Genomic DNA, 21,964 nt, shown 5'->3' on the forward strand with positions numbered 1-21,964 from the left:
TTTTTTTTTTTTTTTTTTTTTGTGTGTGTGTGTGTGTACTTTAAAAATACATTTAGAAGAAGAAATAAAGTTCTATAACAAATAAAGATCTTCATTGTCATTACCAAAAAATCTGCACTAACGAATTTTTAAAGAACCAAGATTAAATATTATGACAATAAATTCATACTGAGCAAAAAAAGGGGGGGGGGAGCAATGCATTTTAAACATTATACATTTAAGGCACTTGAAATGATTTAAACTGACTAAAGTTCCTCAACTGAAAGTTTTCAAACTAAAGTTCCTCAGCAAAGAGATTTTTTGTGTTTCTTTACATACATCTTGCTACTAAAAGTATGACCAAGAAAAAATATTTGCAGTAAATGCATTTTTATTTATGTATTCATTTTTTTTTTTTTTAAATGTAATGTTACCGAGTGAAAATATTTTGATCACAAAAACTTTTATATTTTACTAAGTTAATGATTTTAAAAAAATCTTTTAATTACCACAAAAGACCTACAGTTACAGTTAAAAAATAAAATTTAAATAAATAGATAAAACATCTTCAGATCTTGATTAAGTCAATTTATTAAGATTTTAATTCTACCAAACTGTAGCTAAAATAACTCCTTACAGCCATCAAATTTAGTACCGTAAAATCCCGAAAATAACCCCCCTATCGAATATAACCCCCCCCCCTTTTCGCCGAAAGGGAAATTTTTCAATAATCCCGAATATAACCCCCCTCCCCCTGATTCCGCACATTTCATTTTTGGAAACTCACTGTACAGTGCATGCACGCCAGCAGCGAAGGACCGGAAGCCTGACCCAGTTTCTTCATTCATCCAAACCGGTCTTAGATTATCAAGGTCAACGCCGCTGCATTCCGTTCGTGTCACGTGATAAACCCAGCTAGAATTCGTTGCACCTGCCCACATTTATCTCGTCGCTCTCTCTTCGTCTGTTTATCTTGTTCTCTCACGCTGCTATTTATTGTTCGACAATGTCTCGGAGGAGCTTCACAGTAGAAAAAAAGCTCGAAATACTGCGTTGGCATGAAGCTTATGGATCTTCTCTCCATAAAATGGCGAGCGAGTTTCAACTTGATCGAAAATGCTTACGGGACTGGATCAAAAAGAAAGATGTTCTGTCAACCAACGAATTTGGAAAAAATAAAAAGATCCGGAAAATTGGTAGCAGCCGAAAGCCATTATCCGATGAAATGGATGAGGACCTCTACGAGTTTTTAGAAAAGGAGCGGGAAGCCGGACGAGCAGTGAGTAACAAACTCCTTGCAGAGCAAGCAAGAAAAATTGGTAAAAAATACGGACTGGAGGATTTCAAAGCAAGGGCTCAATATGTAGCCAATTTTAAAAAGCGTTTCAACGTTAGCATGAGAATTGGGACGACCGACTCTCAAAAATCCCCAGAAGACCTCAGGGATGAAATTTCCTGTTTTTTGAACTGTGTGAAACAATCCCGTATAACTTTTGATTACACCGATTTTAATATTGGTAATATGGACCAAACGATGTGCCGCTTTGATATGCCGACGAATCGGACGAACAACCCGAAAGGCGAGTCAACAATCCGAATAACGAATACAGGGTGCAAGAAGCGGGGATTCACCGTTGCGTTGTGCGCCCGCGCTTCTGGGCACAAATTACCAGCATTGTGCGTGCTGAAAGAGCCTTCGGGCAAAATTCCAACCAAAGCCTGGTCTAGTCTGGTAGTTCTGGACAATATTCGGGTTACTGCAACTACCAACGGCTGGATGCATGCCGACACTTTGAAGCTTTGGGTCCGCAAAGTGTGGGGAGCCGACGAAGATGATGTCAAGCTGCTGCTCATCCTGGATCGCGCACCCATTCATAAATCATCGGAGGCCTCATCCGCGCTATCCGATGTTAACACAAATCTTCTTCTAATACCTGCTGGCTGTACTAGCTTATTACAACCAGCAGATGTTTGCTGGAATAAGCCATTCAAGGCTAAATTGCAGGAACTATGGGGGAATTACCTCCGAAAGGAAGAGAAAACAAAAAAAGGAAACCTGAAACAGCCCTCCCGACAAGATGTGCTACAATGGGTGTCGATTGCGTGGGAAGCTGTTCCAGAGGAATTAATCGTCAAATCGTTCAAGTGTTGTGGGATATCGATCAAATTGGATGGGTCCGAAAATGGGGAACTCCATTCGGAACTCGCCCGTGCTTTTCGCGCTCCGGCTGACGAACTTGTGCTCAAACTCTTGGATTTGGCTCTATTAGAAGATGATATGGAATCTGATTTTGAAGGATTTTCAGACGATGATTAAATATGTCCATTTTTTTAAAAATTTTAACTAAAATATTCCAGGCTCGTTTGTATAAAATAAAATTTTGCTTTTAATTATAATTGTTATTTTCGGTTCTCTTATTCTCATTTTAGGTGCAATAATCAGGATATTTTAAACTAATTGCAGATTTTTATTGTTTACAATATTTTTTAGGTTTTAATGGTCTAGAGGCTTGATTTTATGGGTATAATAGGGAAAAAATCAGGAACTACTTTCACTCTCCATTTTTATCAGTTTTTATTGATACTTTAAAAGTATAAAAATGTGTGTGCATAACAGTTGAAAATAAAATTCTAAATCGTATTTGGTGGTGGCTGACAAAGAGGTGTGTCCAGGTTGACGTAATTTTAATCCTCCAGGTGATCTGAAACATACAGTTAAGGTAAATTCTTATTAAATAAGGATGTAAAATTTTCTGGAAGTAGCCGATTGGAATTTTTTTTTTTTTACGAAGTGGTACCTTTTTGAAAAAAAAAGTTCATTTTTTTGTCTCCTTTTTTTGAACTTTGATTATATTTTTAAAAAATAATAAAAATAAAAAAATTACTAACCGTCTACAGGGCAGCAATTTTGAATTTTTAGGCTAAAATACCCTCTTAAATCAAAATTGAGGTTTTGCTTAGTAAATAATGTGTCGATTTTCTGCTAACAGATGGCGCCACCATTCAATTTATTGTTACAAGAATATCGTATCATGTTTTCATTTATTGACATTCTCAAAACGATCTTTTCGTGAAAAATCTCGAATATAACCCCCCCCCCCCCCTGAAATTTATCGATTTGGTTTTGAAAAGGGGGCGGGGGATATTTTCGGGATTTTACGGTAAGTAGAACAGCTCAGAAAGTAAGCAGAACTAAAGAATGATCTCTGGCTTTAAGGAAGTAACTATTTTGTTCCAAGATTTTCAAACAAAGACAGAGGGGGGTCAACATATAGCTGCATTATGCATTAAACATTTTTTTTTTTCTTCAAGCAATTCACAACATACAAATGTCAATGATTTATAACTAAGAAAAGATGAACAATAGTAAACAACCAATATCAAATACAAATCAACAAGTTGCTAATTTTTGAGAGGACTATTCATAGTTAAACGCAGGGAAGCACCAAGAGGCAAGCTAAATCCGTGAAGATAATTCATTAATTTACCATAATAATGATTTTTAATAATACACTGCTCGACATTGAAAATGCAACACCAAGAAGGAGTGCTCAGAAAGGGATGAAATTTGAAAAAAGACAGAGACAGCAAGGAATAATAAATGACCTTAATTTCAAAATGATAGGCAGAATACAGAGTGAGGATGGCGTCGGCTCAGTAGGATGTAGGACCACCGCGGACAGCGATACACAAAGCAACATGTCTAGGCATAGAGTCAATAAGGGTGAGGATGGTGTCCAGAGGGATGGCTCTTCATTCCCTTTCAACCATTTGTCACAGTTCCTCTTCTGAACGAGGCAGGGACAGAGTCTGCAAATGGCGTCCAATCTCATCCCACACATGTTCGATTGGTGACAGGTAGGAAGAGTATGGTGGCCAGGCAAGCGTCTGTGTGCCTGGAGAGCATGTTGGCAGATGCGAGCACTGTGTGGTCGGGCGTTATCTTGCTGAAAAAATGCATTAGGTAGCCCTTGAAGGTAAAGGATTGTCACCGGCTGCAGCACATTATCCAAGTATCGTTGAGCCGTCATAGTGCCCTGAATACGAATTAGAGGTGATATGGAATTGTACGCAGTAGCGCCCCAAACAATTATGCCACGTTGTCGTGCGGTGGGATGTTCCACAGTTACTGCCGGATTAGATCTGTCTGCACGTCGGCGCCACATACGTATGCAGCAATTATCACTGGATAAACAGAAGCGGGATTCATCTGAGAACATGACATTTTGACATTCTGTCATCCATGTCGCTCCAGTCCGGCACCATACTAAACGTTGCTGTCTATGTTGTGGGGTCAATGGCAGGTTTCTTAGCGGACGCCGTGATTGCAAACCACGTGCGACCAAACGACGGGAAATGGTTCTGGTTGACACAGGAACATTCAGGGTATCTTGCACCTGCAGAACTGAGGAACAAGTGACTTGTGGGATTGCTACATCTTGTCGGTGGATGAGTGGATCCAAGCTTTCTGACGTCACTCTGGCTGCCCCTGTACCCCTCAATCTTGCCACATTTCGTTGTTCCAACCATCTTCGGCACAGCCAATGCAACCGTGCTGCATCCATGTGGTTATCAGCTGCACTTTGACGTACGGACCAACTTCCCCTTTTCAGTTCGATCACCATACCCCTCGTAAAATCGTCTATATGCAGGAAGTGCCTTCGTTTGACGGCGGCCTGGCATTCTCTCGTGTTACACGTATCCTCCAAGACAAAAACAAAATTTCTTTGATAAGAACAACATGGGCAACATGAATATTGCCCATTCTGCAAGTTCCTTCCCTTATATCTTACTTCATGTGTGTCAGAGAGCTGCGCATTTCACATCATCTACGTAACTTAGTGATGTACGTCTACTCTAAAATTCGCATAAATTTCTGAACACTCCTTCTTGGTGTTGCATTTTCAATGTCGAGCAGTGTACAATCTCTTATCACCTTCTGTACACATGAACTTTTTACCTTTGAATTATATTATTTACAAACATTTGGATAAGGGGGGAGTGACAGCAAGCATGAAACTAATGATCTTACAGAGCAAACTGAGAACTGGCTGATTATAAATTCAGCTAAGTGACCGATGAATCAGCACATACCTAGTTGAGACCTTTTAGATACAGTTATTACAGTAAACATCTTAGCACATAATCATTTACAAAATTTTTCACATAACCAGTTTTAAACAGAATTTATTTTGATGTAACGTCCTGCAAGACAAGAATGTATAGTTTAGAGCAGGGGCGTACCCAGAAATTTTGGGGTTTGATACAAATGATTTTTAAGGTAGTAGTTTGCTCCTATGACTCTACATATATTTCACCAATCTTGGACTCCCTTTAGGTGTCCCTCCTGCCCTCCACCCCCCCCCCCTGCATGCCTCTGGTTTAGAGACCAGGCGGGAGGTCCCCCCACCCCCCCCCAGAGCCCTTGGTTTTTACACTATATCCAACCCTAAATGTGATAGTTTATATACATATGAGAGTTTATGATCAAACACCCAACCCAGGAAGTAATATCTGGCTATGCTACTGCCTAAGTTCAAAAATATTATAGGTTTGCCACATCATTTATTAGTATACTAAGTATCCAAATCATTTCTTTATATGTATGTAATAGCTGTTCTGCTACTAAAGTATTATAACTGTCTTCAAGTATATATGGATGCCTCAGTTGCCAAATCAATTAAACTCTGCTTTAAAAAAAAATCCTTATTTCTGCTTTAATAGTGCTTAACCAATGCATGGAATGTGAATTTATATTTAAATTTTGGTTCAGAACATTTCTTATCCTGCGATGGCACAAAATGTAACACGAGGACCCATTCACTCCTATGCATAACACTATCTTCTTCATCACTTTTCTCAACTTTTTGTTTTATGGAGTTAGTCGATTTTGCAAGTGAAGCATCCATATAAAAAATAGTAAGAAAGAAAAAATCTCATTGAAGTCACCACACCCAAAAATATGCAAATGCTGTTTAAGTGATAAATACACTGAATGTAAATTTGAGCCTAATTTACTGAATAACTTAATGTAATCAATAAATGTGCAAGTTCAGATTCATAGAGCTATATTTTCAAATTCAAAATACTCATTATGAACATTTTTGATAATAAATAAGGATACAAAGAAACAAAAGTAATTCAGTTTTTAAAAATAACATTAAATAATAAAATGTGTGGCAGTACATGTCAAAATAGCTTGCAGTTTCCAAAAAAATATAAATTAACTCCAAGATGCAAAAGGATTGAAATTTCAGACACGAGAATCAAATTTCCGCGAAGTACGTTCGCTGTTGGCATGTTTTTGAAAAATAAATTTATTATTTAACTAAGCATAACTAAAATTAAACATAAAATATGCTAGTTGAAAATAGAATATGTGAAAATAACATCCAATTGCCCAAAATATCAAAATATTTACAAGATGCAAAAAGATTGAAATCTCAAACACTAGAAGCAATTTTTCGCGAAGTTCGAGAAAGGGCAATGTTGCCATGGTTCCAAAAATAAAAAAGTTTATTGTCTGTTAAAATGAAACAAAAAAATAAGCTACTTCACGGTAGCGTATTTGGAAATAACTTCCGATTGCCAAAAAAATCAAAATATTTACAAGATGCAAAAAGATTAAAAGCTCAAATACAATAAGTAATTTTCCCAGAAGTCCGAGTAAGTGATATGTTACCATGGTTCCAAAAGTAAGAAAAATTATTATCTATTAAAATTAAACATAACATAAGCTAACGTAGGGTGGAGTATGTAAAAAATAACTTCCGATTGCCTAAAATATCAAAATATTTACGAGATGCAAAAAGATTGAAATCTCAAACACAACAAGCAATTTTTCGCGAAATTCGAAATAGTGCAAAGTTGCCATGATTCCAAAAATAAGAAAGTTTGTTATCTTTTAAAACGAAACAAAAAATAAGCTAATTTATGGTAGCGTATGTCGAAATAATTTCCGATCGCCAAAAATATAAAAATATTAACAATATGCAAAAAGATTGAAAACTCAAACACGACATGCAATTTTCGGCGAAGTTCGAGTAAAGTTTGATGTTGCTATGGTTCTGAAAAAAAAATGTTATCTATTGAAATTAAACATAAAATAAGTTTATCTATGGTGAGGTATGTCAAACTAACTTCCGATTGCGCAAAATATCAAAATATTTACAAGATGCAAAGAGATTGAAATTTCAAACACAACAAGCAATTTTCGGCAAAGTCCGAGTAAGTTTGATGTTGCCATGGTTCCAAAAAAAAAAAGTACTTTGTTATCTTTCAAAATTAAACATAAAATAAGCTAATCTAAGGTAGGTTATGTCAAAATAACTTCCGATTGCCAAAAATATCAAAATATTAACAAGATGCAAAAAGATTAAACTCGGAAACAAAGGAAGCAATTTTTCCCGATGCTGCATTTCGAACACAAGTTCCGAAAATTGAACTGATGAAATATTCTTGAAAAATATTAAAGCATAATCCAATGATTTTCTACCAATTTCAAGCACTAAAAAAACTTTCACACTTTTTTCCAAGGTTTTAAAACTTTTTCAAGGTTGTCAAGCACTTGAAAAGGAAATTTTTTTTCAAGCACTTTTCAAGGGCGTACAAAACAGGGTATAGTCCAGTTGCATACTTAAGGAAAAAGACATTCCGTGGGAAATTTCGTGAGGAAATTGTGAGACCAATTTTAATACATTCCTTATGGCCTATGTAACTATGCCTCACCGGGTGTTTTGTTTGAATTTGTGTCAGATCGCCTGTGTGACGTCATTAATCCAAGATGGCGGCTGCACTAGATGTTGATGAAAATTTTCGGTTTTAACTCATTTTTGAGGCATATTATGAAATGTTTTCAACTTATATTACATATTTAACACTTTAATACTATTACATTTCAAATTTAAAAAGAAATTGTTTATATAAAAAAAGTTATTTATTTTGCTATTTTTGATTTTTGATACAGATTTTATGAACTTTTTTAGTAACCAATAGCAGTTAAAAAATATTTTGGAAAGCTTGCACGATTAAATCAAATTTATTATTCCAAAGAAACCTGTAAAATTATTTACATACACGTGTTTTGGGGTTATAAGAAGCTTTTTTTTTAATGTAGAAAATATTTACAACTTCCGTTACTTAATATCGGAAGCAATGACAATTTTATTTTTTACATTTTATATACTCTAAATAATGAATAATTTATTTAAACTCTTAGTTTACTCTTATTTTTAATTATTAAAATATAGATTTAGAAATAAACAAACAGTCCTCACTTAAAGTTCTTCATCTGAAGTGTCATCAATATCGCTTTGCTGGCTGGGGAGGGGGGGATGCTTTTCGCATAAGTCCCATCATCTCCACACACATAAAGTTCAGTGCATGAAATGTTTTAAGATTTGCATTTGCATGAAACAATGCATTTGCCTTTTACACAGCTGCATCGAACTAGTTTCAAGATGGATTCAGACGCAGAAGGAAGTATACATATAACTAAAGCATAGAAGTTGTCTTTCTTTTCCCATCCAAAGTCTAACGGTGATGGTGATTTCGGGTGCTGCTGGTTAGCAAGACACCACTCTAATACCTGATAATGTGCTCTTAAAATGTATGGGGACAAAGATACTCTTGTTGGAGGCAAATTTTCATTTTGAGCATCTTGCTTGGTAAACATGAATCAACGAAGTATTTCAATATCTGAAATCTTGGTCAGCGGCACATACACGGAGCAAATAAATCCTTCAGTAGCAACTTTATTATTTGCACTGTATTCTTCGGTTGATTCCCCAGATGACTCAAAGCATCAAGAGTATTTTTGTCTGCCTTCTTATACATTTTCAAAAAAGATGGTTTCCCTTCTTAGCAAGTGAACCTGTTGTATCACATCCTGATAGAGCATGGAGTCCTAATATTCCTTTAGTTTTTTCTGGTCCTCTAATGCAGTCGTAATTCCATTAATATCTCACTTTCAGTTTTCTTATCTTTTAATACTTCCCCAAATGTCAGGGACTGAGGTAATGTCAAAAGGAAACGGGCTGCTGATGGTGTGGTAAGAGAAAGTGGAATTTTCTATCCGAGTCTTTTTTCTGTTGATAAGGTACCATTACAATGCCATACAAAGTACCCTTCCCATAAGATGTGTCTTCAAGGAAATCAATGTTACCTGCAGCATAAAATAATCTTGCTTTTATCAGATCAGGAGGAGTATAGATTCCGCACTCTCATCCATGCGCCTTTATTACCTCATTCGCTATCTGTGATTCCAAGCGTAGAACTAAGCATAATCAATCGAAACACCTATTTTATGTAAAAAAATCAATTACATATTTGCTTCGGGTAGCAGAGTGCATATTAAGGCCAGCACCAACTTGCAAAGGCATATCTTGGGCTTGTCAATGAACAGTTTCTTTCGAAGCTTGGTATGGAGACAGTATTTTATACATGAATATGTGTGATAGTCTTTTAGCTTTATTCAGCACGATATTGTTCTGCACCTCATAAATAGAATTAATTTCGAATTTTACGCTGCAGTACCATTTACAAAATGATCAACTTCGGTTGGAACGGCATCAACTATCTGATTCTGTTCAAGAGATCCTGTAAATGTCCATTTCTGATCAGATAAAACTGCTTTGCGTAAAATGTTTGCAGCTTCAAAGATAATTCTCATGTTTTTTCCAATGCCTATAAAATCATCTTCTGCATTAGATAGGGTAATATCTACAGTTGCCTTTAAAGATACGCGTTATGACTCATTTACCCTTTTTGGATTACTAAATATAGCGTCATTAATTTCTTCTTGAATGAGATTTTTAATTTCTTTTCACGTTTTATTTTTTCTTCTATTTTTATTTACAATTGACTGATAACTCATTTCAAGTCTGTGATTGTAATAACATTTCCCTGAACAAGAAAATTATTTAATGCACACAGAAATTCTACGTCTGTTGCTTCATTAGAAACGTCTTGTGAATATGTTACTACATCAGGATTGCAATTTTTTCGTAAAATATTAAATACATGTTTTGCCCAGCAAGATTTATGGTATAAAATGTTCTCTCCTGGATCTGAACAGTCATTGAGTTTAATTTTGAAATTGGAAATTTCAATGGCTTTTTTTAATTGCTGACCTGCAGAATGTTTTTTATCACCACCAATGGTTTTCTTACACCGCCTTTTCCGAGGCAGAAAAAACACTTATTTTTGTCACCAACGACAATTTTGGATCTCGTTGTGTGTAGCCTACAACATTTTCTTCATGAATGGAAGTAGAATAAGATGGGTTATTCTTTTACATTTCGTGTAATTTCTTACTTCTGCCCATACTTGCTTTATGAGTGCACTTCTGGTAGCATTCTGTATGCCATGATGCGTTTTCATTTTTCAATTCTTTTACGGTCACATTCGTTAATCTATCAGTAAGTAATGTATATACTCTTTGTCATTTCATTCTGCTTTCTTCTTGATATATTCTAATACTTTACCATAACCAATGGGTTTAACTAATGGGCACTTCTTAATCTGACAAAAAAGACATAGTTTATAATTAATTTGTAGCCTTGCTTTTTTTGAAGATGGAGGCAAAGAAACTTGTAAATGAGTTTCTGGGAGAGAAGACATCGTGAATAAAATAGCAGTGATAAGTTACGGAAAAATAACCATACTTGTAGATTCGCAGACTATTCACCAACGAACCGGCAAACAATATTTTCTCTACTCAGAAGCTTTATCTTCTACCCTCCCTACAAATACCTTAGGACACCCGTGATGTACGATATTCTCATCCAGTCAAAGAGTTTAGGGGATCAGGGGCAGACTTAGATAAAATGAAAAGCTTTCTGCAAACACAAATCCTAACTGGAAAATTTTCTGCAAATAATTATTTTGCCTGACTCACCTTGAATAAAAAATTTAATTTGTATTCAAATATGAAAGAGACAAAAAAAAGTGCTTTAAATCATTTATTTTTTTTTTTACAATAACAGTTCTTATACATAAGTTAGTTCTTATTTTTCACCAACTGAAGAAAACTGCTGAAACCATTATTTTTTTTACACATGTGCTTCAAAAGGCTTTTGGAGAAAGACTTTAACAGAAATAAACTCTGGGATTTTCTTAAAAATTCCATTAAAAAAAATTAAATCAACGTTAGCAGTTTGCAAAAAAATTTCTGCAAAGCCAAAAATTTTCTGCGAACTCAGTTCGCGCGTTCGTCTATATTATGCAAGACTGATCAGGGGGTATACAGGTTGTTAGAATTCTGTTAAACGATTATATACTAATGTTTAGTGATCCTAACCTGAAAATTAAAAGTATTTTTAACCGCGAAATCTCACTCGAGGTACTTTTAAAGCAGCTAATTCTGAGAGTCAAAGTGAAAACAGAAGATTTATCAGAATTTTTTTTTAAAGTAAGTTAATAAACAAATAAATCAATTATTTTGCTTTTAATTTATAGTAAGAAGATGAATTGAATATTAATCAAGTAAATTCACCAGAAAATTATCAGAAAATACCCAAAAATTAACTCATAATTGCAAAACTCATCAAAACCCGCCATCTTGGATTGATGACGTCATACAGGCCGTCTGACACAAATTCAAGCAAAACACCCGGTGAGGCATAGTTACACAGGCCATAAGGAATATAAAAAAATTGGTCTCACAATTTCCTCACGAAATTTCCCACGGAATGTAGTATGCCCCCCTACTAGTAGGAATAACGGTAGCACCGTGCTTCGATTTGACGTCGTAATGCTCCTCCAAACCTCTCTATTTGCTAGATTCCAGCAGTTGAAGGAACAGGAATACAGGAAAGTCAGATTCAATAGAAAAACGGCGCCGTGGCCGCGTGTTTGGGCATAACAAACTTAGACACACTGTATCTTTTACTGTAATGAAAACTTTTTAAAATTTGGTTTTTAAGTAAAATCAGCATAAAGACAGACTAATCGGATGAAAATGTTAAAAAGCAGTCTAAAGTGGACTTTACTCTAAAAATCGGACTTACGCGGGAAAAGTGGACCATTTGGAAGCCCTGTTTCATAGGAAAAGATAGCTAATAGTCTGATTTTGTCAACACAGAATTATACAGAATTATAGTGATAATTGATTAACAATTAATTTATGCAAAATAAAATTGACATACTTTATTTACTGCTTTCTTTACACTTTCATTGCTGTTTCCAGTGACAAATGCATGAAGTGGTTCATCTTCACCAGGAAGTGGTTGTCCATCTTTTCTTCCAACTTTTCCTTCTTTAACTGAACCTTTGCCACGAATGATTATCTTCGCACCAGTCTAAAATAGGAGGAAAAATAGTAGACTGTGAGAATTCATGGATTTTAATTTTTTCAGATTTTCTAATTTACAAGAATGGATTTTTTAACTGTTAATTAAACTCATTTTTTCATTTCAAGTAATTTTGCATAACAAAAAATGACAATATTCACTTGCTCTGATACTTCAACTTTCATTAGACAATAGCTTTTAGTAGAAAAGTGATTAGCACAATACCTCTGAAAAAATTCAATTACTTTCTTACTCTGATGAAGAGATGGTGGCGTTTTAAAGCTTCAACATCAAGAGCACTTTGAATGTCAGATTATTAAATATTAAATAAGTGTTGAAAAAAAATTAAGATGCTAAGATTATAATGGTGACTATGCTAGCGAGACCCGGACTTAGACACCCAGCGAACTCTGGAAACTTTCGAAAGATTTTCTTTTAACAGAAATTATGACAATAAAAGGCTACATACAGTCGAACCTTTATATATCGAACTTCCACATATCGAAATTTTCTATATATCGAAATCCCAGCAAATTTCTATGTTCATTACATAGAAAAATTGTTTCTATATATTGAAAAAATCTCGATGCAGTTTTTTTCCGAAACATTCGTACATTTTTTTTTCCACTTTAGATTGTTTGTCTCATGAAAAATGAAGGTTAGGGGAGAAAATTATGTTTACTAAAAATTGCTACGAAACTCATAAGGAATTTGGGGTTGAGGGGTGTGTAGATAGGTTGTTGTTTCGTTCTGAAGTTCTTAAATTCCCTCAAGTTAATTTCAAATCTTAGTTGTAACCAGTAACTTTGTAAAATCAGTTTCAAGTTATCCCTTTTGTCTGTTGATTATCATTCCTAGTCTTTTTAGCTGCAGAAAAAATCATTCGTTAAGTAGATTGATTTTTTACTTTTCTCTCGATCACATTGTCAAAATGAGATCCCCTAATGTTGCGGATCAAGTTGAATTGCCGAGAAATTAAGATGTATAAAGGCGCAAAAATGTAATTTCTGTTATTTTTTAAATTATTAATTCTCATTTAATTCAATGCTCATATAAACTAGAAATTAGGTTTCAAAACCGAAAATAAGCTTTAATTTTAATGTGTTAGGAGGTTTTCAGGATAAAATAATTTGAAGTAGTTTCTATACATTGAAATTTCTATATATCGAAATTTTTTCCGGCAATTTGCTACTTCCATATATGGAAGTCTGACTGTATGTGTTTATTCAACAAACTAATCTGATTTCTAAAGCAACGTGTCTTATCTTCACTTGAAATTTGGGCGCCATGCTGGAAATTACTTCCTTTGCTAAGTCTCAGCTTTTTTCTCCATTGTCAAGAAACGTTGATGCCTAATATTTATGAGCAACCAACACATCTGTAGTTTTGTTTTTAAAAAGTTCTGTTCGTGTGTGTGTTTTTTTTTTTTTTTTCCAAAATGAAAACAAACAAACAAACAAAAAAAAAGGCATAAGATAACAAAAAAAAAAGAGCTTTTATACAATATTAGGAAACATTAATTAGAACATCAGCAAGTTATTTCCATTATACCTCTTTTTCCATAGATTTCAGAGTGTTTCCTCTAGGTCCTATCAAAAGTCCAACAAAGTTGATATCAGGATGTTCCTCTTGAGGTATCATAACCTTCTCACTGACTTTTACCAAAGGAGGCCTAAACAAATAAATGTTACATGAAACAAGTTTTCACCAGTATATATTCTCTTAGATAAATTACATTAAAAATTCATAAAAGAAGTCTCCAGACATAAAAGTCTCACACCAAGTCCACTTAGTAATCAAAAAAAAATAAGTTATAAAATAAATTATACAAACAGAACTAAATGGACCTAATCTAAAATACTTATGAATAGTTACAGATAACTTCAAAATGTATTGAATAATTCATGGACTCTCATATAATTCTTTCCACCACAAATTAATAGATGCCAAAAGCATCAAGCTATTTCTTTGAGAGATTGATTAAGCATCTTGATGAAAATTATGTTTTCGAATGTCTTTCATTATTGATGTGTTTTTGTCATTCAATGTCTGTTTTACCTAACTATAAACTCTTTTGACACTGGCCTTAGCAGTTAGTACATGGTCAAAAGTATTGATAAATAAATAGAAATATAAATAAATACAAAAGTGATGACTGCTAAATGGCTCTGGTATTCACATACACTGGTTCTAAATATGTCCTACCCAAGAACTTTTACTATTAAATTTTTCAAGTATCATTATTTCCTGCCTATAATCTGATAATAATCAGTAAAATCTGCGGAAAATTTTGGGGTGCATATTACATGTCTCCCCACTCCCTGCCTTGAATATGCACTTGACCTTCTGTCCAGTTGTTTTCCCAGGTGCATATGTTTTTAGTAATTCCTATGTTTTCGCTTTTAAAACTAATTCATTAACTGCAATATTTTCCTTCAGTATTTGTATAAATTACAACAGAATACTTGTGTTTAGAGTACATATACTTTATTTGCTTTCTGGATCAATTAATCATGAAAAGGGTAATCATTCAATTTGCAATCCTTGCAATCCAATGCAATCATTCAATTTAATTTTTATAACAAAAAGAGCAAGTTAGTAGAATGCATTACTTGTAATCTGGTGGAGGTTTATATTCCGGGTTACAGCTGTACATTTCTTGAATCAAACTATGGCGATCATCTTCCAGCTTCTTACGAGTTCGGTATTCTCTAGTATTCAAGCGTTTTCCTTCACTATTGTATATAGGCTCTGGAGATGGTGATCTAAAAAAATTTCAATTGTTCTAACAAAAATGCTTTTAGTTTAAAAGGGAAAGATTCTAAACAGCTCCATATAGGCCTAGATTTCGTACTTAAAAAGATTAGTTTTGCTATAAGAAAAGCTATTCCAAATAGACTGGAATAGTGCTAGAAAGCTTGGGAAAAGAAATGACTGAAAATTTTGATTCAAATGAATGATTCATTAAAATATAATCAAACCTAAAAAGAGGAATAATTAGCTAAAAAAAGGGATTAATTATTATGATCACAATAGTGAAACATCATTACAAAAAGGTAGCTGTAAGAGAAAATGTTTATAATGCCCAAAATGGCATCCTAAAACGCTTCTTTACTTACAAATTTCAGAGAAAAAATTACATCTTTTGACAGAAGTAACCACACTTTTCATACTCGGGAAAGCCGATATGCCTTCAGCTGTTGTGAAATGTAGGAAAGGGGAGATTTTAATTGAGGCAGACTAATTGAGCAAACTAAAAGCATTTTCAAAGAATACTGGTATGCTAACTACGGAAAACAAATTGGTCATCTTTTGTTGACTAATAGTTGTACATTTAATCAAACTGTTAAGGAAAAAAAAATGTAAATAGATGGAAGAGTAGGTACACATTTATAAATAGTAAATACAGAAAACATGAATATAAATGAGTTATTAGCAAACCTTGCTTAAAAAAAAAAAAAACTAAAATTAGTTTTACATTAAACATAGAAAAACTATTTTATGGCACTTAAAAAAAAATAGAAACTAAAACAATAGAGTCCCTTGAACAATTAAAAATATACTTAAAAATAAACAGATCAATTTTAAAACAAAAATTATCACAAAACTAAAAGAAAAATATCTTGAAGGATAGGGACTTAGGTTAAATAACAGAAATGATAACTTTGTTAGATAATTATCCGGTTGACAATTATCCAGTTGAAAGTTTTAAAAAAAAAAAGCAAAACATGTTCATGAAGGTTTTACTGATGGTTAATAAAACAAAAATAAAAGTTCTCAAAAATTAAGAGCACTTGTTTTGCAGAAAAATTAAAAAAAAAAAAAAAAAGATAAATTATGCTTACAAACGAAGTATAAAAAGCTTAAAAAACATCTTTAAATATCACAGGTCAATCCTATGAAAAATTAGTTAGAAATTTTACTGTTTATGCAGCCAAACCTTTCTTCAGGGTTAGGGGGAATTCCGAGATCTCCAGTACGAAGACGTCTACTTATTTCCTCAATCTGCAGTTGCACTGTAAGAAAGTGGGTTAGAAAATGGGGCAATAGCCCCTAATTAAGATTATGTAAAACATACATTACGCATATTTTTCAATACAATCAAATCTTTACCCTCACCTGAGAGTACCTGTAGAATTTCATTAAGTATAAATAAGTTAAACATGAACCAAAAAGATATAACTATCATAAGGCACTTCAGTAAATATAATAAAGATTATGAGAAGTAATGCATGAAAAGGTATGAAAAACAAACACAAATTGCAATGTAAGGATCAATATTAAGCACACATATAATATTAGATAAAATATGCATTTAAGTAAGATTTAACAAAAATAAACCTGAAACTTAACAAACAAAAAAGCTAATTTCTTGAAACAAAAGCTGTTTTTCTAACCAACTTGAACTTGTTTATCTATACATAAAAAAAATTTCTGTGAAATGCAAATAAATGTAACTTAAAACAGATAAATACACTTCAATACAAATATAAGAACTTTTTTAAAATGTTACCTATTTCATGAAGTTAAAATCTAAATTTTGTTATAAAAGAAAACAAGTATTACAAAAAGCTATGCCTACACAATTGTTTTCTCTTATATAAGAATTCTTATCTTTTGAAATCATCAGTGGACCACTTTCTTAGAGTGATTGACACAAAAACTAAAAAGGAATTATTTTCTGTCAGGAGTTTCCATTTGCACAACAGATTTTCTTTGCATCAATGCATCATTTTTTGAGGCAGCAGTCAGGCTCGGTGAGAAAAACATTTGAATTTGCCATGCACCTTGGAGCGATTGATGCCAAATGCTAACTACTACTACATTTCTTGGTGTGAAATAATGCATTTTTTTTCTAATAAATTATACAAGTATAATACAGTGAAATCCTGCTACAAAGAACTTGAAAGGACCACAAACTTTGTTTGTTGTAATGGAATTCAAGCAATGTTATGGATAGTAAATGGGACTGAAAATTTATTTCAATAAAACGGATATTTCGTGGTGTATTGGTATTTGTTGTAACAGAATTCAGACCCCGAAGTGGTTTTTTTGGTGGAAAAAAGTAGGAAATAAGGAATCAAAAATTAAAAAAGCAGGAAAAGTAGGAAAAAAATCACTTAAAAAAGTAGGAAAAAATAGGAAGAGATAGGACTACACACACGTCAAGAGGAAACAAATTTAGCGTAAATTTTATTTCTAATGTAAAACAAACTAACAGAATTTTTGATTTAAAACTGTCCCAAAAATAAACTGCACTTTTGAAGTTTTAAAGGGATTTAATGAAAGACCGAGTCGCAAAAATAAAACGAAAGAAACAAGCTGACAATCATCAGTATGAAAAAAAGGTGGGGGGGAAACGAAGATATTAATTACAGAAATATGAAAATAAAATCCAAACAAAGAAACATTTTTCAACAATACAGTAATAAAAAATTTAAATGAGAAAGAATAAAATGCAATATAGCGATAGCAAAATATTAATAATAATGATAATAAATCTCATATTTTGGTGCAATAAAACCATTTTTGTGAAAGATTTGTTTTGTCAAAAACAAAAACATTCCATCGAAAGCATCCATTTATCATTTGAAAATACACTTTCAATTTCTGTTGTCATAAACTACGATACAAAAAGCAAAGCAAATAAATTAGTTTTAGTTAAAAAATAATAGTTTAAAAAAACTAAAAAAACACGCTTTCGTATCAAAATGAACTAAAAAGTGGAAAATAATCTTTGGATGATAGTAGTTGACCAATCACTTAATTTTAATGTAAAACAAAACAGCATGGGGTGCTGTCTATTTACATTTTTGCTTGGACAAACAAATGGAAGAAATTCAAGACAACTGATAAGAAGCCCCCCACGCTTTTTTGTATTACATTAAAATTAAGTGATTGGTCAACTACTATCATCCAAAGATTATTTTTCACTTTTTAGTTCATTTTGCTACGAAAGCGTGTTTTTTTTTAGTTTTTTAAACTATTACTTTATTTTTCTGTTTTTTAGTCTTATGTTGGAGAATTATCAGACGGCGAAATTATCTATAAAACGAGTGCGAGGTAATATCTTAAGGTTAAGACAAGGACACCCCGATGGGAAGCTACTGTGAGTCATCAATGTATGTTGGCGAAAATCATATTTATATTACTTTGAAAATTTGAGATGCATTTGAATAAAAGTTTTGTTCAACGATGGTCTGATCAGCAATGAATTTCCAACTGAAGGCTCACCTAAATTTTGGCATGAAATTAGTTAAAAACAATTATATTTCATGTTCTAATTACCTTGGAACATTGGAACAAATTTTGTCTGATGCAGAAAAAGTAAAGGTTTTTATAGATATTTTTAAATAATTTTTGCGAGCATTTTTTAATGTATTTTTAAAAAAATTTCCTTTTTCACATTGTTGGATTTATGCCAAAATATATATTAAAATTGGAGGAAACTAACAATTACAAGAGTTAATTAATTAATTTGATTATAGAATATTGCATTGTCATCGGGTCTGAGGTCGCGTGCCAAGTATCAAAAGAATACGATCGCAGGAAGTGGGCGAAATTTGAGCTGCAAGATTCCGTTACAAGATACATACATACAGGTGAAGCTAATAAAAGCGTATTAATAATCAGCAGCTGACATTCATTCTTGTATAAGCAGGGGCAGATGTATGAATTTGAAAAAAAAAAAAAAAAAAAATGGAAAAAGACTGAAAATGCAGAACTAAAATAAATTTGTTCTTAAATATGGGACATAAAATCTTTACTAATTATAAAGCTGAAAGTCTCTCTGTATATCTGGATCTGTCCTGGATATCTGGATGTCTGTCTGGATATCTGTAACTCTGTTTGGATCTCTGTGACGCACATAGCGCCGAGACCGTTTGGCCGATTTTTATGAAATTAGGCACAAAATTAGTTTGTAGCATGGGGGTGTGCAGCTCGAAGCGGTTTTTCGAAAATTCGATTTTGTTCCTCTATTCCAATTTTAAAAACATTTTCCCGAGCAAAATTATCATAAGATGGACGAGTAAATTATCAAGTTATCATAATGTGAAACCATAACATGGGCAAGCCAATTGGTGAGAAATTCACCATACATTATTTGTAAATATACAGGAGAACCAAAAGAGCCTTTAGTGTTCTACTACGGGCAAAGCCGTGCGGGTACCACTAGCTCACAATAAAATAATTAAACTAAATAAATAACGAAATAAGTAAACTAAAGGGTATTATGTTATGCATTTTAAGCATTCAACATAAATTTTTGTTTCAGGCACATCATTTATGGGGATCAGTGGGGTCAATTTCTCCCCTCCCTGGCTTTGGAAAATTAATGCTTAACTATACAAGTTTGTGAGGTTTTTGTTGTTTTCAGATAAAATTTGCATTTAGTATACATCCTTCGCTTGCCACCCCGGGGGAAAAATTAAAATGACGGGCCAGTTTTAATTTTTATCAAGCAATAAAAACGAATATTGTTTTATTAGTTTGATGATTTTTTACCTCCTTGTTCCAAAATTTTTGTCACGGAAAAAAAGGAAAAAATCCATGCACGGTAAACATAACATTTTTATCAAAGACAAAGATTAGTTACTAATGCTTCTCTGTGCATGAAAGGGAAGTCATGAAGTTTCTCTCAATCCTCACCATACAACAAAAATATTCATTTGAAAATTTTTCACGAAATTGAGAGTGAGGGGGGAGCACCTGGCATCAAATGCCTGCATATATCTCTTTCTCCTGATCCCTTTGATCAGGCGCCCTGAATACTATAACTTACAGTAGATACGCCGCATCGGTATAATTGCCGCACCCCTTAAAGAGTAAGAGTCTGTCAAAAAAATTTTAAATGTTCAGAAAAATCACATTACCATAAACGCAGCACATAAAAATGATGAGCAACTCCTCAAAGTAGAAAATACCCATTTAAAAAAAAATACAGTATATATTTGCTTGTGGCTCCATTCCTCAACTTTTAAAAATGTGAAGAAATAAAAACGGAATCTCGCATTTAAATTGAGTTCCGATTTTTCTCCAAAAATAGGAAACGTTTTGCCCATCTAGGTTTTGCCCTTTTTTTTTTTTTTTTTTTGCAAATACACTCTTTGCAAGGAAAGAAAATGAAATTTTATAAATTTATAATCATGCTTCCGATTTAGAATGAACAATAATCATATTTATGTATGAAAAAAAGTTTCCGCAATTATTTTTGAAGCGGTTCCTTTTTGCGAATTTCTGGTATCTGTCGCTTTTATTTTGTAGTAACATCAATAAAATATGTAGCGTACAGGTTTTTCATTTTTTGGCTTCCTTACTTCCTTTTAAGGTTTTACATTGCCTTTCTGTTTAAATAGAGCTCCATTTCACTTGCAATCATATGCACAAAAAATTGGCGAATAGGAAATTCGGCATTTCCCGCATTTTTTGAACAATCGGCCGTTAACTTTTAATTAAAGCTTCTAATTGACGGATAAATAATATATAATTGCATCAGAATGTGCCAGTATCTATTTCTTTATTGTTTCGTAAAAACAGTAGGACTGAAGTCTGATCGATAAAAAGAAAAGTCTATCATAAACGCCGCAACGGCAAAAAAGTCACTAACGAAAATTTAACTTTTAAACACGCAAACGCCGCGGCATTCCTTCCAGAAATTACTGTAATCAAGTCAATGAAAAGCTCACGATCCACTTGTTTCTTTTGCTTTTCAAAATTGAAACATGCAGAAAATTATCGGTGCGGCATCGTAAAAATAAGAATCAATGCACAATTAGAAATGCTATACTAAAGAAAGAAAAAGTAGGAAAAAAAAGGAAAAAGTAGGAAAATAAGGAGAGAGCTCTAAAAAGTAGGAAAAAGTAGGAAAAATAGGAACTCTTCGGGGTCTGAGAATTTCACTGTATTAAGATTGTTACAAAGTGGGGCATGGCGGAGAAAATAGGATGAAACACTAGCTAAACATACCAGTAGTGGCCAATGCTTAATAATGCTTCAGTAATGGCCACTTCAAAGTTTGTATTTGAAAAAATAGGATTCCAGGTTTCCCAATGTATTCAAACGTGCAAGAGGTAATACTTCCTGCAAGTTTGATGCACTTTTGAATCCATTGGGAGGAATGGAATCCTATTTTTTCAAGTATAAACCTTGGAAATGGCCAGTAGTTACTGAAGTACTGGCCACTACTGGTGCATTCACCTTAAATCTAGAGAAATTTTTCTTTTGCTATATGAAATGCATTTTAGCATGGCACAGCAGTTGAAATCTTACATGATCAAAGTTGAATCAATTTTGAATCTCAATGATGTAATGAGTTGTCAAGAAGTATTTTGGTTATTTAAAGAGTTCTAAGTACCTTAAAAATTGCCCCTTTCTTCCAAGGGGCTTTAAAGGCATCTATATATACTCTACCTATCAGGGGTAAATTGGTAAATTTTTCATTTTTCAGTACCAGATGGCCAATAAACAATAGCTCAGACCCAATCGGGGTGCAACCAGGCAGTGAGTTAACCACTTCCAAGAAACATGGATTTCAAGCAATATATTCAATCCTCCTTATTCAGGAGAAAATACTGGTTGTACAGCTGTATTTTGAATCGGCAACGATTCAGATTTGGAACTCCTTCAGTTCTCATAAGCAGAGGATATTAGGCTGCAATAGAACACAATTTTTTTTTTTTGGTCATAGAAGTTTA

At 33.4% G+C, this 21,964-nt stretch overlaps 1 protein-coding gene across 2 annotated transcripts in view; it reads right to left on the reverse strand.

Moving 5' to 3' along the window:
- Nucleotides 1-21,964, reverse strand: part of LOC129221386 (splicing factor 1-like) — a 62,130-nt gene that overhangs the window by 10,815 nt on the left and 29,351 nt on the right. For both annotated transcript variants that reach the window (XM_054855855.1, XM_054855856.1), the window contains 4 exons: nt 16,210-16,285; nt 14,882-15,034; nt 13,821-13,941; nt 12,126-12,278 (listed from right to left, as the gene is read on the reverse strand). In XM_054855855.1, coding sequence (XP_054711830.1) covers nt 12,126-12,278; nt 13,821-13,941; nt 14,882-15,034; nt 16,210-16,285 — 503 coding nt within the window. The remainder of the gene's footprint in view (nt 1-12,125; nt 12,279-13,820; nt 13,942-14,881; nt 15,035-16,209; nt 16,286-21,964) is intronic.

Source organism: Uloborus diversus, chromosome 4 (genome assembly GCF_026930045.1).
Source record: "Uloborus diversus isolate 005 chromosome 4, Udiv.v.3.1, whole genome shotgun sequence".
Lineage (NCBI taxonomy): Eukaryota > Metazoa > Arthropoda > Arachnida > Araneae > Uloboridae > Uloborus > Uloborus diversus.